General features: G+C 35.2%; 1 protein-coding gene across 5 annotated transcripts in view; it reads left to right on the top strand.

Moving 5' to 3' along the window:
• LOC122413486 (membralin) overlaps positions 1 to 17090 on the top strand; it is a 758197-nt gene that overhangs the window by 572065 nt on the left and 169042 nt on the right. For all 5 annotated transcript variants that reach the window (XM_043423864.1, XM_043423866.1, XM_043423865.1 and 2 more), the window contains one exon: positions 9368 to 9500. In XM_043423864.1, coding sequence (XP_043279799.1) covers positions 9368 to 9500 — 133 coding nt within the window. The remainder of the gene's footprint in view (positions 1 to 9367; positions 9501 to 17090) is intronic.

Consider the following 17090-nt stretch of genomic DNA (forward strand, 5'->3'; position numbering starts at 1 on the left):
CTTTTTTCTGTACACGCTCATCTCTTTGATTCCGCCGACGTTATGAACACGTGCATTCTAAACTTGTTTAAACACGTTCAGAGGATTTCCTACAATTTCGACTTTGCGGAGCCGGACCGTCAATATGATCGTCCATCGATGATACATTCCAATGTTCAACGCAACGACGTAATAATGCAATCTCACTATCGGATTTGTAATATTCGGGTAAACGATCCCACAGAATATCTGTATATTCACCAAAGTAGTCCTTGAAGATGGTTGGAGATATAATTTGGAGCTCCTCCGACGTCTTTTAACAGGGATTTTTTATCCGTAAAGTTCCATAGATGTTTACAAGTCGTTTCATAATCGAGCACTTTTCACAATTTCTATGTCTGGGTCTAACTGAATCAATATGAGTTCGCACCCAGGGTTGATTAAAATGATCGAAACACAATTGATATGATTGCACATCCGCATCACACTGCAAATACTTGGGTAAACGATCCCACAACGAAGGAATAGAATTACTATAATGCTTTAAAAGCAAAGCCTTCGGCAATGACTCAAGTTCATTTTCCGTTAATGTCAATGGATCTTTTGCTGGATGGATAGCATACATACTCGCACACCTTTCCATCGGGCCGTTTACTTTCAGAATAAGCGTCCGATGTGAAATTTTTTTTTTCTCGGAAAACATTCAAACAACTCTCAAGTCAAAAATTCGGGGAAGGGCAGGTGCATTTTGAAAAAACGAAATCTCGTCGGATCTTGCGCCATCTCAGGAATTTAGAGATATGTAACACCGGAGATTTATCATTAGACGTCGTGTGACGTGCAATTCTCGGAATAACAATATATTTTTTCAAAGATACAAGTCTCAAGTGAAAAGTCGGGGAAGGGGCATTTTCAAAAGAAATCTTATGGAAACTGGCACCATCTCAGGAATGCAAAAATATGTAAGACACATTAATTTGTCACTAGAGTAGTGCTTTGATCCGATAATTGAGATCATTTCTGAAAAGCGCAGGTCACTTTTTTAAAAGAAAATTCCGTCCTATGCAATCGGATGATCACACCGGAAACATAAACCAGTCATTCGAGGAGTGCGGCTTTTGTCGTCAAAGTGCCGCCGCACCCCCGCTGTCCGAGAACCTTCCCCCTCCACATACCATGCAGCCCCGCAACGGTCCCCGCGTTCCCCCGTCCCCTCTCCCCCCCTGAGAGCCCCATGGATTAGAACTGGCATAGCCTTACTACTCTTCTTCAATTTTTTATATTTTCGTATAATTTTAGTATTTCGAAAGGAATACTTTTTATTTGTAAGGAGTTAAATTATTAGATGAATACATTACCTAGGAAAAAAAAGGTTGGGACAAGTACATTGATGGTCCCTCGTTTGCTGATAATTCCATCCATGAAAAAAACTTTAAAACAAAATTTTTATAAAAAATGGGCAAAAAAATTATTTTATAAAAAAAATACAGAACAATTCGAAAAAAATTTCACAAATCTTGAAAATGCATTATCTTTAAAAAAAACTAAACTGTATCTATCTTTTAAAGTGTTAAAAGAATCAAATAACAAGTAAAAAATAAAAACCGAAAAATCGCGCTTGAAATCATTTTGGAAACCGATGCCTCATTCTTCTTATTTGATTCGAAGGGCTAAATCAATTTTAAAAAATTCCATCTAATTTACGTGCAGCATTAAAATTTATTATATCAATTCGAGGCCAAGTATTTTCTAATAAATTGAAAAAAGTTACCATTTGAGTTACGTGCAGCACTAAAATTTATGATATCAATCGAAGGACAAGTAATTTATGAGTAACTCCAAATTTCAACATTATGGAACTGTTTTATGAAGCTTTTAAATCCAAAAAAATCACATGCAAGCTAGTCATTTCTTACTCTATGGTGGCAGAGACAATCGATTTTTTTCAGACTTTCAGGAGCTACTGATATTATTCACAATATTCGACGTCGATTGGATCGATAGAAATTATGTTTAAATATGAGTTAAAAGTACTTGTCCGGCCCATCACTTTTCATTTAAATCAAATAAAAATCAATCATAAAAAAACGAAACTGTGCGGGAGAATCCGGTTAAGAATTTATTGAAATGCGATTTAGGTTAGTTATGCCGAATGAAATTCGTTCGCTGGAAGAAGTGAGAAGTAAAAACTGCCGTCATAGCAATACAAAGTAAAATGAGTGGCACAGTATATCAATTTTATAATTCTCAGATTTTTGCTGTATTTCAATAATCCAAATCTATAGTATTATAGAGAAAAGTTGGCAAAAGTCATGATGTTACGTTGAAATGACATAGCGAACATTATATTCAGAAATTCTGTATGTTCCCATGGATGTTGGCAGGTATTATACTTAATCGCATCGAAAACTGAGCAACTGTACACTTATCGTAATGAATGTTTTCACCAATAATTCCACATTTGCAGTTTGCAGAATAGGAATACTCAACATACACGTCATTTCATACGTATTGTTGTCAATATTTGTGTTTGCCTACCACATTCCGAAGATTCAACTTTTCATATTATCAGCAAAAAAAGCATCCAAAGACTTTTTGGAACAAGTTTCAAAATTTATTACTCGACAGACCAGGTGGAAAAAGTATAACTACACTAATATCAAGACCAGAAACTGTTTTGAGAATCTGTTGTACAAAATGTGCGATTGATGAACATAATTGGAAACCTCTTGAATCACGTTACCACAATCAGCATGAAGAAGTAGTAGAAAATCATAGGACACATATTAGGCAACCAATTAATAATATGCATCGATCCGATGCAAACCGATGGAGTCAAAACAAGGATCGGAAAGAGCAGAGCCATAGTTAAAAAGAAAAAAGACAGCGCAATTGAAAGAGAACAGAAATCAAAATTGTTTCATGTATCTGTGCATTAGTTTCTGAAGACAGTAATTTCAGATCTATTCAGAAATAAGTAGGTGAAGACTTTAGTAATGAATATCTTCGTTAATATATTCCAGTCGGAACCAAAAAGTTAAAAGATTGGCATACCTGCTATTTCACAGAAATATCAAAGTTCATAGGTACTTGCTACGTACCAGTTATACAGACTTTGGTGCTATAGGGAAAAACACTTTAAAATTACATGAACCACATTTTTGAAACTTATTATGACACATTCAAAAAAAAAGTGACAGATACGATGCATGTTGAAGCAAGCAAAATGCTGTAATTTTGTATGTCTCCATGGTTATCCGCAGACAAAATATTTGATCACATCCAAAAATGATCAGGTGTAGACTTACAGACATGAATTTTTCAACCCACAATGCCAATCGCAAACATGGTGTGGAAATACTTAATATACATGTCGCTTCATCACTTTGTCGAACTTTAGAGGTGTTCATTGCATTTCGAAGATACAAATTTTGATATCATGAAAATTAAGCACCCAATGACTTATTGAAATAAATTTCCAAATTTATCATGTAACCAACTCAAGTGAATATATCTATGCATTTACATGGCCCAAAGATTTTTCAAAACTTGGGTGTATGAACAAGCAATCATGAAGGCTTTTTGTTATAAATATTTCAAATTATCTTGTTGAAATTAATATAAAAAAATAGAAATATGAATATCTCTCGTATTGTCTGGAGAACAAATAGAAATTGGTATGACAATACACTGTAAGCTAAGGAGGTGAAAAAAGGGACAGGTGAACACAGCCAAACTAAATGAAAGAAATTATGACAACAATACATTGAATTACTTGACCAAAGTTTTTTAAAATTTATTTGAATTCGTTTACACACAATAATCCACCTCTTTCTTTAATGTAATTATACAACATAGAATTTCTGTTTGGAAAGAACGTTTTAGAGGTTATAATGAACGAACGTTTTTTTTCTCATTGTTATTATTATTATCCAACACTAATTAGTCACGTCATTAATAATATCGATTCATCCTTCCACTTTTCAATAACCACTTTTATTTTTCTACACTCTGCACGCAACAGCACTCCGGCGGTCATAACCTCAAACGTCAACATGACGCGAAATCTCGCAAATTTGCTATCTATGTATATATTACGATATCGAAGTAGAACAGATAATTCTTAATTTTCACGACACACATTATTCACGTTTTCACTTCTCAACATTTACTCGCTCTCAGTACACTGTATGAGATCAATTAATCCACTTTTGAGGTTTTATTTATTATAGATATTATTGTCGTGAATTGGGCTCTAAACCTATTGAAACTTCTTTTATGAAAAAAATAAAATTGATTATATCCACTGCTATTTCCAATAATGTTTTATTTATTTAAACGAAATTTGCAAATCTTGCACCTTTGATCCACGGGGCTACGATCGCAATCACTTTATAATAACATAACAGACGATAACAGACGGTATACAAGAAAACATTGAGGACTATCAGAAACTTTCTCATCGGCGATTGGTCGAGACGGATAGATTCTCACCGGTGATTGGTTATGATGGGCATCAAGAAGCCCTTGTATGTATCGGTCTGATCCCATATACGGATACGTCAGCTGCGTAAATGTGTTGGTACTTTTTGCATAATCTTGAGCCCGTGCAAAGTTTTTTCTCAGCAATTACGCCACCGATCATGCTGATTTTGGGCGCAATCGAAAGAGAATTTCTTAATTAGGTGAACGTTCAATTTTCAAATTACGACATAACTCCTGAGCTTCGCAATTCAAGAAAATGACATGTCGATTTTACCCCCACCACCGCGAATCGTTTTATTCAGAGATAATATAGTCTCGGCGAGAGCCTCGGGTCAGCAGCCGACAGGGCTGTCAATGTACTTGTCCCGAGACTCTGCCGAGTCTCTTGATTCGACGCCCCGGCGTCTCCAAATGTATTTCTCTCATAATTTCACTATATTCTTCCTACAAATAAAAAGTCTTTCTAGTTCATTGGAAATTCAATTGAAATGTATTTCTTTTATACTAAAAACATATAATTGATATAGGTAAAATACACTCTGATTGTATTTTAAATATACAGGGTGTCCCATTTTAATCTTACACCTGGCTTTTCTCGGAAAATATTGCTCGGATCAAATATTGTGTAGAACAAAACTTTTAGGGGCTGAAGGGGGACGTATGATAAAAATTGGTTTGTGGATCCAAAATTCAAAATGGCGGCGTTAGAATGGCCGACATGTTTTTTTCGAATGGAAACATAACTTTTTTTCATCACCAAAATATTTTTCAGCGCAAAACCAACAACTTTTGTTGAAAAAATTTTTTGATTAAGTCCATATTTATCAACATCATTTTCAACTATTTCAAAGGTATCCAGGATGTACCGCGAAGAGATCTTTAACGTACCAAGTGCAAGTGCGTTTGCGTGTAAGGAGCATATCAACGATTTCGTTGGGACTGAAATCAGCCATTGTTGCTAATTTTCAGAATTTTCCTCTCATTTAAGAACTTTTAAAGATCTCGAGAATCAAGAATTTTTCTCTGATTTCAGAACCTTTACAAACTTTCGATTTCGTCTCTTGCTAATGGCTGCGGAGTCAGAAGATAAACGTTTCAATCAATTTTTCATCCGTGGGCGATCACAATGACTTCTAAAATAAAAAATTCTTCTCTGATTTAAAACTCTAAAGTAAGAGCACTACGCAAAGTCAGACTATGTCAGTACTACCAATGATGTTTTCTTTAATCTCTTACAAAGTGAACTTACCTTTAATCGTAAGCGAGGCTTACGCTTAAAGATAAGTACACGCAAGCGAGGCTTTCGCTTAAAGATAAGTTCACGTAAGCGAGACTTACGCCTACTTTTGAGTTGTAAATCAGAGAAGAATTTTTTATTTTAGAAGTCATTGTGATCGCCCACGGATGAAAAATTAATTGAAACGTTTATCTTCTGACTCCGCAGCCATTAGCAAGAGACGAAATCGAAAATTTGTAAAGGTTCTGAAATCACAGAAAAATTCTTGATTCTCAAAATTTTTAAAAGTTCTTAAATTAGAGGAATATTCTGAAAATTAGCAACAATGGCTGATTTCAGTCCCAACGAAATCATTGATATGCTCCTTATTTTAGGGAGGTGTCGGGGCAATTACTTCCGAGCTGAAAATTTGTATCGACGTGAATATCCTGATCGTCGTCACCCATCACGGCAGACAATCCGAACCCTTGAGCAGCGAGCGAGGGCAGGTCGGATGATCCGCCACCGTCGACATTTCCCAAACGTCAATAGTTTTGGTGGATTGCATGAAGCCCGAAACATGGCTATTTTAGCCATGATAGCAATTGATCCTCATTTGAGTGCCAAAGTGATCTCGGAACGACTGGGGTTTGCCAAATCGACAGTGCACCGTGTATTGAGAGGTGCGAAACTTCACCCGTACCGACTACAATTCCACCAAGACACTCCTAATCCAGATCCGTTGCGAAGGGTGGCGTTTTGTCGGTGGGCGTTGAGACAAATCGAGCGATCCAGGGACTTTTTTCGATATGTTATGTTCAGTGATGGATCCACTTTCAACAACCGTGGTCAAGTGAACCGATGGAACTTTCGGTATTGGTCTGATCAGAATCCACATTGGTTGAGACAGATCGATCACCAGCATCGATGGAGTTTGAACGTATGGTGTGGTATTGTGAACGGGCAATTAATAGGTCCCCATTTTTGCGAGGGAAATGTGAATTCTGTCCGTTACCTTGATTTTCTATCAAATGAACTGCCTCTTTTGCTAGAAGATCTGGATTTGGAAACACGTCAACAGATGTGGTTTCAGCAAGACGGTGCACCCGCTCACTGGGCTCATGTTGTTCGAAATCATTTGGATACAACATTTGGTCAACGGTGGATTGGTCGAGACGGTCCTGTAAATTGGCCTCCAAGGTCACCAGATCTTACGTCTCCTGATTTCTTCTTGTGGGGGTACTTAAAAGACGCTGTCTACCGTCAAGCTCCAACAACACGAGAGAACATGAAGGAGCGGATAAGAGCTGCCTGCCGTGCGATCCTGAGAGATGTTCTCCTACGTACAGTTAATGGTTTTGAGAGAAGAGTTCAGGCATGTTTAAACATGAATGGAGGGATCTTTGAACATCTCTAGGGAGGGATCAGAGTACACTCACAAGGAGGCTTTGGAGTCCGAAAATACTACGGTAGTGACGAACCGCAGAGACCTAATCCTTGTGAGCTCGTACCTATGAGCCTAAAGGCATTACATGCCTTTCTTTTTTAAAAAAGTTGAAAAATAAAATGAAAATAAAAAAACACACACACATGCACCTCCACGTATGCACGCATATGCAGACGCACACGCAAACGCACTTGCACTTGGTACGTTAAAGATCTCTTCGCGGTGCATCCTGGATACCTCTAAAATAGTTGAAAATGATGTTTTCATTTAAAAAATATGAACTTAATCAAAAAATTTTTCCAACAAAAGTTGTTGGTTTTGCGCTGAAAAATTTTTTGGTGATGAAAAAAAGTTATGTTTCCATTCGAAAAAAACATGTCGGCCATTCTAACGCCGCCATTTTGAATTTTGGATCCACAAACCAATTTTTATCAAACGTCCCCCTTCAACCCCTAAAAGTTTAGTTGCACACAATATTTGATCCGAGCAATATTTTCCGAGAAAAGTCAGGTGTAAGATTAAAATGGGACACCCTGTATATCTGATTATTTTTCCGAAACATAGAAATGGGATTGGACAAAAAAATGTAGACATATATGTAAATATATATTGGTATTTCGAGATTGCAACCTAAATTTTTTTCTCGATATGTATTCGCAAAGACAATTCATCGGATATACTTATCCCGCCACGGGGACTGATGGTTCACATCAACGAAGCAGTTGATCGTTGGAAATCGATGACCGCGCCACACGACAGAATTTTGGAGAACTAAAATTTTGCAAGGTCGATATCTTGACGATAACTTTTGTTTACGACAATTTCAAAATCAAAATTCGTTGACAATTTTGCATCGATTTCGATGCAAGAAGGCTCAAACTGTTCGTTTTGATTTTGCGCTTCCGCTGACTAGCCGGATTTTCGATATATCAATTATTTTCAGAGTAATCGTAAGATTACTCCGATTGTAACAAAAAAAAAAATTTTTTTTGGAATTTCAAAAAATCGCTCTGTCAGCGGATTTGTACTATTCCACTGCATACGCAGTTCAATTTTCATCGAAATCGGATGAGTGGTGTGGACGAATTTCGCAATCGAATTTTCGAAGCGAGTGATCCATCCCCTTAAGGTTTCAACCATTGTTGATACTAAGGGATTTGTGGTAGTTTCTAATACGGTATTTTCCGGCGTATTTTCCACGTCTAAATAATCGTCTTCCGATTTCGGAGATCGATTTAAAGATTGGACGCTACTTCGTCGTCTTCGACTTTGCGAGGTAGTTTTGTTTCTTTTTTCGCGATTGTAGTTGAGTTTATCGTCGAAAAATGAATTGAGCAATCGCGAAATAGTGTTAACGCCCGGTAATTTGAGACGTTCAGCGTACTCGTCGTCTGACATATAAATTTTTATATACGATCTGGCTATGGCAGATTACAATGTCATTTGATAATGTTCCATCACTTACAGTCAGATGATCGCTAACATGATGTTCAGATTCGTTGTCGTGTTGAATTTCTTGCGCTCCTGCTCCAGTCGTATTTTGAGTTGAATCTTGACGTAAATCGGTCTGCCTTGGATGCGATGATCGGTGATCGAACGTCCGTTCGATTTATCGACTTTTCTAGAATTATCGGTCCTCCTCAGCAATTTGAATTCGTTCCGTTTGACTATTGTAGACGTGTCGGGTTTCTCAAGTTGTGGCAATCCCATCGCTGCCACCAATGTTGTGTCTGCGAAGACCGTCGCGAAGGGACGAGTTCTCAAGGACGACTATTTAAGGGATTGAGGCCAAAAGAGCTGAACTCCAACTAGATACTTTTACAACAAGATAACAATAAATTTATTTAAGAAGTTACAAATTCGAGGTTTTATTTCCTCGAGACCAATCGTTACAATTCTCGACAAAGACTGTTGAATTTTGGTTAGTTGGTAAATTTACATACTCGGGGGTTTTTCCCCCTCTCGCGATAAATGGCGTGATATTCTTTCTCGAAGTTTCAATGATGACATCGAGGGTCGATGTGCTCGTTCGGGAACGTCGATATTTCGGCGTCGATGCATTTATGCTGAGAACGCTTAACTTATATACTCTTTATTTTAGGAGTGCGATGTACGGGCACAACAGTTTGATACGTAAAAAAAATGGTTTATTAAATAGTTTTAACTGTAGAATCTATAAGTTCCTAAAAAAAATCATCATCATCATCATCATTCAAGTACAAAGATGAAATGTTTTTCAGGAATGGAAGCGATCATGGCGGAATTTTTCAACGATGGAACAACAGCCTTTTATGTTATTCTTATAGTCTGGGTAGCCGACCAGTATGACGTTATCTGCTGCCACACAGACATCACAAAGAGGCATTGGCTCAGGTACGATTCATTGTTGATATAAAACTGACCGTTTTATGACGTAGTTATATATTTCGAAATATCTATGATTTCGGTTGTATCGTTATTCCCCGCCATGGCGTATCGATGGATAAACCTGATAACTGCCAGTTACCTCGGTATTCAGCATTTTTTGGGACTCTAATCAAAAGACTCGGTAGAGTCTCGGGACAAGTACATTGACAGCTGTCCCGAGCTCACCGAGATTTTATCTTTTCTCTGAATAAAACGATTCGCGGTGGTGGGGGTAACATTGGAATGTCATTTTGTTGTTAAAAAATTCTATTTCGATTGCGCCCAAAATCAGCATTATCGATGGCGTAATTGCTGATAAAAAACTTTGCACGGGCTCAAGATTATGCAAAAATTACCAACACATTCAAGAATTTATGTTTCTGCATTTACAACAACGTCAAAGGCACTTTGATGCTCTCGAGTTTCTGATTAGTTGGATCTGACGACATCCATTTTTAGATGTTATGATTGGTTGTTGAAATTGTTGTTGTTGACAACGTCAGAATGTAGCACGGCAGCACAGCAGACATTTAAAAAAGACGTAGCATGGTAACAGCAGACATAATTTCGGTCGAAAGACGAGTGTCAGTGTATAAAAGTTGTGATTGTAAAAATGTAGTCTAGCTGTCATTGTAAAGAAAGTTCAGTTAATAACTGAGTGAATAAAGGAAAAAACAGACGTTTTTCAGAAATTGCAGTTGTTTTGTGCAGTTATCATAATATAAATAAGGATAGCACATTTGTAAGATTTTACGTCATGTTGACGTTTGAGGTTATGATCCTCAGAGTGCTGTTACGTGCGGAGTGTAAAAAATGAAAATGGTTATTAAAAAGTGGAAGGAATCGATATATTTAATGACGTGACTAATTAGTGTTGAATAATAATACTAATGAGAATAAAATGTTCGTTCATTATAACCTCTCAAACGTTCTTTCCAAACAGAAAATTTATGTTGTGTAATTAGATATAAAAGAAAAGTATGAGTATGTAAATAAATGCAAATAAATTTTGTAAAACTTTGAACAAGTAAAACTGTCTAATCCAATGTATTGTTGTCATATTTTCTTTCATGTAGTTTGGCTGTGTCCACCTGGCCGTTTCTCCCACCTCCTTAGCTTACAGTGTATCAATACCAATATCTATTTATTCTCTAGACGATATGTGAAACATGTGTATTTATATTTCCTCATATTGATTTCAACAACATAATTTGAAAAATTTATAACAAAAATTCTTCATGATTGCTTGTTTACATATACACCCGAGTTTCAAAAAATCTTTGGGCATGTTAATGCATAGATATTCACTTAAGTTGTTACATGATGAATTTCGAAATTAATTTTAATAAAGCATTGCGAAGCTTAATTTTCATGATATGAAAATTTGTATCTTCGAAATGGAATGAACACCTCTAAAGTTCAACAAAGTGATGAAGCGACACGTAAATTGAGTATTTCCAGACCATGTTTGCGATTGGTATTATGGGTTGAAAAATTCATGTCTGTGATCAAACATTTTGTGTGCGGATATCCATGGAGACATACACAATTACTGCATTTTGCTTGCTTCAACATGCAGCGTATTTGTCACTTTTTTCTTGAATGTGACACCCCTAGGGAAAAAAGGTTGGGACAATTACATTGATGGTGTCGTATTTGCTGATAATTTCAACCATAAAAAAAAAACTTGAAAACCAATGCCTCATTCTTCTTATGTGATTCGAACAGCTAAATTAATTGAAAAAAATTCCACCTAGTTTACGTGCAGCATTAAAATTTATTATATCAATTCGAGACCAAGTATTTTATAATGAATTGAAAAAAGTTAGCACTTGAATTACGTACAGCCCTAAAATTTATGATATCAATCGGCGGACAAGTATTTTATTAGTCACTCCAAATTTTGATATTATTAAATTGTTCTAAGAGGCTTTTAAATGCAAAAAAATCACATGAAAGCTATTCATTTGTTATTCTATGGTGGCAGAGACTTATAAGAAAATCGATTCTTCTCAGACTTTCAGGATCCTCTAGTATTATTCACAAAATTCGACGTCGATTGGATCGATACAAATTATGTTTAAATATGTGTTAAAAGTACTTGTCCGGCCCAACACTATTCATTCAATAAAAAATCAATCAAAAAAATGAAATTGCACTGCAGAATCTGGTTAAAAATTTATTTAAATGCGATTTATTATTAATTTAATGTGCTTAATAATAGGATAGGTTAGTTCTTATTCCGAATGGAATTCGTTCGCTGGAGAATAAGTGGGAAATAAAAATTGCCTTCATTGAATATAAACTGGAGAGTTATTTTGGAAGCTTGAACATATATAACCCCAAAATTCCCTAGGGAAAAAAGGTTGGGACAAGTACATTGATGGTACCTTGTTTCTGGATGACATAGAAAAAATATTCAAAACCAGGAAAAAAATTCTATAGATGTAAAAGAGGAAAAATTTAAAAGTTCAAAAAATTTCAACAAAAATAAGAAACAATCGAAAAAAATTCTATAAAGGAAAATAAAAAATTTTCAAAAAAATTCATAAATATTGAGCAAATTGAAAAATGTACGATCCAAGTTTCATGCAGTACAAAAGTGTATGATATCAATTGGAGGCCAAGTTTTTATTCATAATTTGGAATATTTATCGAACAAATTGGAAACTTTCCTTGAAAAATTGACGTTTTATGCATAGGAGCCACTAATCATTCATAATAATTATTTTCGAGAAAAAAGAAGTTCGTAAAAAAAAACTCATAACGGAAGTTACGTGCAGTACTAAAATTGATTGTATCTATTCGAGGCCAAGTATTTATCAATAATTTGAAATATAATCTCCGGCGACAAATGAGTGTTGAGAATCCTCGTCGGGCTCAGAATGTTTCATCGAAATTACTAAAAAATTAATGGAAATAAAAAATCGTAGAACCTTTCTTTCGAATAATAAGAACGATATCAACCCATTTTTTTAACCTGAACATATAAAAATCGTTAAAAATTCACATGAAAGTCATTCGTTACTTCAAGAAGGTACAGACTTTAAAAAATCAATTCCCCTGCGATTTTCAGGATCCCCCGGTATTATTCACAACATTCAACTTCGATTGGATCGGTACAAATTATGTTCAAATACGTCTTAAACGTACTTGTCCGGCCATCACGTTTTATTCAAATTGCTCATTCCAAAAAAAATCAAAAATGTAGTTAATCCATGTGTTAATATTAAAGAACCGTAATTTCCGAGAAAATAATTTTCCTTCGAATTATAGGAATCGCTCTTGTCGTACTCGACTCGTGATATTTATCAAAATATGTACGTCACTATCGAAAAAAAAACATTGCATGGCTGAGTAGGTACGAAAATTTCTTGTAATGCGACTTATTATTTATCATTTTCATTGGTTGCTACCGAATGGTATGTGCTAGCTGAAGGAAATGAGAAGTGGAAATTGCTATTATTGCAATACGAACTCAAGAACAATCAATTTCAAATTACTTGGAGATATTATTTCTATTTCCATCCATTTTATTATATTTGTGATCATAGAAGAGCCCTAATGTTTTTTGGAATGACCAATTTGAATAAAAAGTGATGGGCCGGACAAGTACGTTTAAGACGTATTTGAACATAATTTGTACCGATCCAATCGAAGTTGAATGTTGTGAATAATACCGGGGGATCCTGAAAATCGCTGAGGAATCGATTTTTTAAAGTCTGTACCTTCTTGAAGTAACGAATGACTTTCATGTGAATTGTTAACGACTTTAATATGTTCAGGTTAAAAAAAATGGATTGATATCGTTCTTATTATTCGAAAGAAAGGTTCTACGATTTTTTATTTCCATTAATTTTTTAGTAATTTCGATGAAACATTCTGAGCCCGACGAGGATTCTCAACACTCATTTGTCGCCGGAGATTATATTTCAAATTATTGATAAATACTTGGCCTCGAATAGATACAATCATTTTTAGTACTGCACGTAACTTCCGTTATGACTTTTTTTTCACGAACTTCTTTTTTCTCGAAAATAATTATTATGAATGATTAGTGGCTCCTATGCATAAAACGTCAATTTTTCAAGGAAAGTTTCCAATTTGTTCGATAAATATTCCAAATTATGAATAAAAACTTGGCCTCCAATTGATATCATACACTTTTGTACTGCATGAAACTTGGATAGCACATTTTTCAATTTGCTCAAAATTTATGAATTTTTTTGAAAATATTTATTTTCCTTTATAGAATTTTTTTCGATTGTTTCTTATTTCTGTTGAATTTTTCTGAACTTTTAAATTTTTCCTTTTTTACATCTATAGAATTTTTTTCCTGGTTTTGAATATTTTTTCTATGTCATCCAGAAACAAGGGACCATCAATGTACTTGACCCAACCTTTTTTCCCTAGGGGAATTTTGGGGTTTTATTATTATTCAACAGTAATTAGTCACGTCATTAATAATATCGATTCCTTCCACTTTTCAATAACTACTTTTATTTTTCTACACTCTGCACGCAACAGCACTCCGGCGATCATAACCTCAAACTTCAACATGACGCGAAATCTCGAAAATTTGCTATCTATATATATATTACGATATCAAAGTAGAACAGATAATTCTTAATTTTCACGAATCATTATTCACGTTTTCACTTCTCAACATTTACTCGCTCTCAGTACACTGTATGAGATCAATTAATCCACTTTTGAGGTTTTATTTATTATAGATATTATTGTCGTGAATTGGGCTCGAAACTTATTGAAACTTCTTTTATGAAAAAAATAAAATTGATTATATCCACTGCTATTTCCAATAATGTTTTATTTATTTAAACGAAATTTGCAAATCTTGCACCGTTGATCCACGGGGCTACGATCGCAATCACTTTATAATAACATAACAGATGATAACAGACGGTATACAAGAAAACATTGAGGACTATCAGAAACTTTCTCATCGGCGATTGGTCGAGACGGATAGATTCTCACCGGTGATTGGTTATGATGGGCATCAAGAAGCCCTTGTATGTATCGGTCTGAACCCATATACCGATACGTCAGCTGCGTAAATGTGTTGGTAGTTTTTGCATAATCTTGAGCCCGTGCAAAGTTTTTTCTCAGCAATTACGCCACCGATCATGCTGATTTTGGGCGCAATCGAAAGAGAATTTCTTAATTAGCTGAAAGTTCAATTTTCAAATTGCGACATAACTCCTGAGCTTCGCAATTCAAGAAAATGACATGTCGATTTTACCCCCACCACCGCGAATCGTTTTATTCAGAGATAATATAGTCTCGGCGAGAGCCTCGGGCCAGCAAACGACAGGGCTGTCAATGTACTTGTCCCGAGATTCTACCGAGTCTCTTGATTATGCACAATTTTTTTCATTTATGGATGCACAATAATATCCATTGTATATTGCGGAACAATTTGTTTCCGTTTTTCATTAAATTAGTGCAATTAAGTAAAAATTAATTGAAGATAATTCTCCCAATTCCCTCTGCATAAATACTTGTGATCCATCAGTTCTAGACAAGCCCTGATTTTTATTTGGATAAACAATTTAAACGGAAAGTGCTGGTCCGGACAAGTACTTTTAACATATATTTAAACATAATTTGTATCGATCCAATTGACGTCGAATTTTGTGAATAATACCAGAGGATCCTGAGAGTCTGAGAAAAATAAATTTTCTTATAAGTCTCTGCCACCATAGAGTAACAAATGACTAGCTTTCATGTGATTTTTTTTCATTTAAAAGCTTCTTAGAACAATTTAATATCGTCAAAATTTGGAGTGACTAATAAAATACTTGTACACCGACTGATATAACAAATTTTAAGGCTGCACGTAATTCAAGTGGTAACTTTTTTCAATTACAAAATACTTGGCCTCAAATTGATATAATAAATTTTAATGCTGCACATAAATTAGATAGAATTTTTTTCAATATATTTAGCTGTTCGAATCAAATAAGAAGAATGAGGCATCGGTTTCCAAAATGATTTTAAGCGCCATTTTTCGGTTATTTATTTTTTACTTGTTATTTGATTCTTTTGACACTTTAAAAAACAGATACAGATTAGTTTTTTTTTTAAATAATGTTTTTTGAAGATTTGTGAAATTTTTTTCGAATTGTTCTGTATTTTTTTATAAAATATTTTTCTTTACAATTTTTTTTTTTAATTCTTTTTAAAAGTTTTTTTTATATATGGAATTATCAGCAAACGAGGGACCATCAATGTACTGGTCTTAACCTTTTTTACTAGGGGAAGTGTATGGTTAGATATCTCGTCTTTTTCTCAAATGTTCCTTATTTGTGTTCAAATGACTATAGGATTTTAGTTCAAATTTCTATCAATTGCTTATGATTTTCGACTTATAAACTTGGTTTTCACGAAAAAAGACCTATTTTTCGTCAAAGTTGTACTGGGAATATTTCGTCACAGGTCTATCCTTGGACTTTGACGATTTTTTTGTACTTTATATGTTATGCTTTTTGGGAATCTTCGGCTTATAACGTTGGTTTCCACAAAAAAAGAACTATTTTTCGCCTAAATTGTACTGGAAATATTTTGTCACAGGTCTATCCTTGGACTTTAGCAATTTTTTCCCTTGTACTCTAATATGTTATGCTTATTGGGAACCCAAGAGCACGGTGGAAACCGGGCTGGAGGGCGAGATATGAATTCGGTTTGTAACTTTGGTTTCCACTAAAAAAGACCTATTTTTCGTCAAAATTGTACTGGAATTATTCCGTCACAGGTCTGTCCTTGGACTTTGGCGATTTTTTTCCTTGTACTCTAATACGTTATGCTTATTGGGAACCCAAGAGCTTGCTAGACTATACTTTCTCTGAATAAAACGATTCGCGGTGGTGGGGGTAAAATTGGCATGCGATTTTCTTTAATTGCGAAGCTCATGAGTTATGTACGGCTTTGAAAATTGAACTTTAAGCTAATTAAGAAGTTCTCTATCGAATTAGCCCAAAATCAGCATTCACGGTGGCGTATTTGCTGAGAAAAAACTTTGCACGGGCTCAAGATTATGCAAAAGTTGCTAACACATCACAGATTTCACGTATACGTATACGCGTTCGACGTAGTTTAGTGGTAGTAGAGTTGTGTCTCAACGCATTCTGATTGGCTCTCCGATCTCAGCTCAATCCAGCTCACCGACCACGTTCAAACTCTATAAGGCCCGCTACACACAGTCAATAATGTTGCACAATAATATTGCACAATAAGTTTGTATGGTGTGTAGCGCGCCATAAATTGAAGATCGCTCATACTTCTATTCAATGATTGCGATTGCGCAATATTCCAATACTACATCTACACGTTCAATAATATCGTGCAATCACCTATATTGCGCAATATTATTGACCGTGTGTAGCAGGCCTAACGTTTAGCACTCTAGCGACCGACCACGTTCAGACTCTACGAAAGCTTATATATTTATAACAAACGTTATTTTCGGACATAACGAAGTGCGGTATGAAATTAATAAACAAACGCAGTTTCGACATAACGAAAATTAACTAAACTCGG

The sequence above is a fragment of the Venturia canescens genome, chromosome 7, assembly GCF_019457755.1.
Source record: "Venturia canescens isolate UGA chromosome 7, ASM1945775v1, whole genome shotgun sequence".
Taxonomy (NCBI): domain Eukaryota; kingdom Metazoa; phylum Arthropoda; class Insecta; order Hymenoptera; family Ichneumonidae; genus Venturia; species Venturia canescens.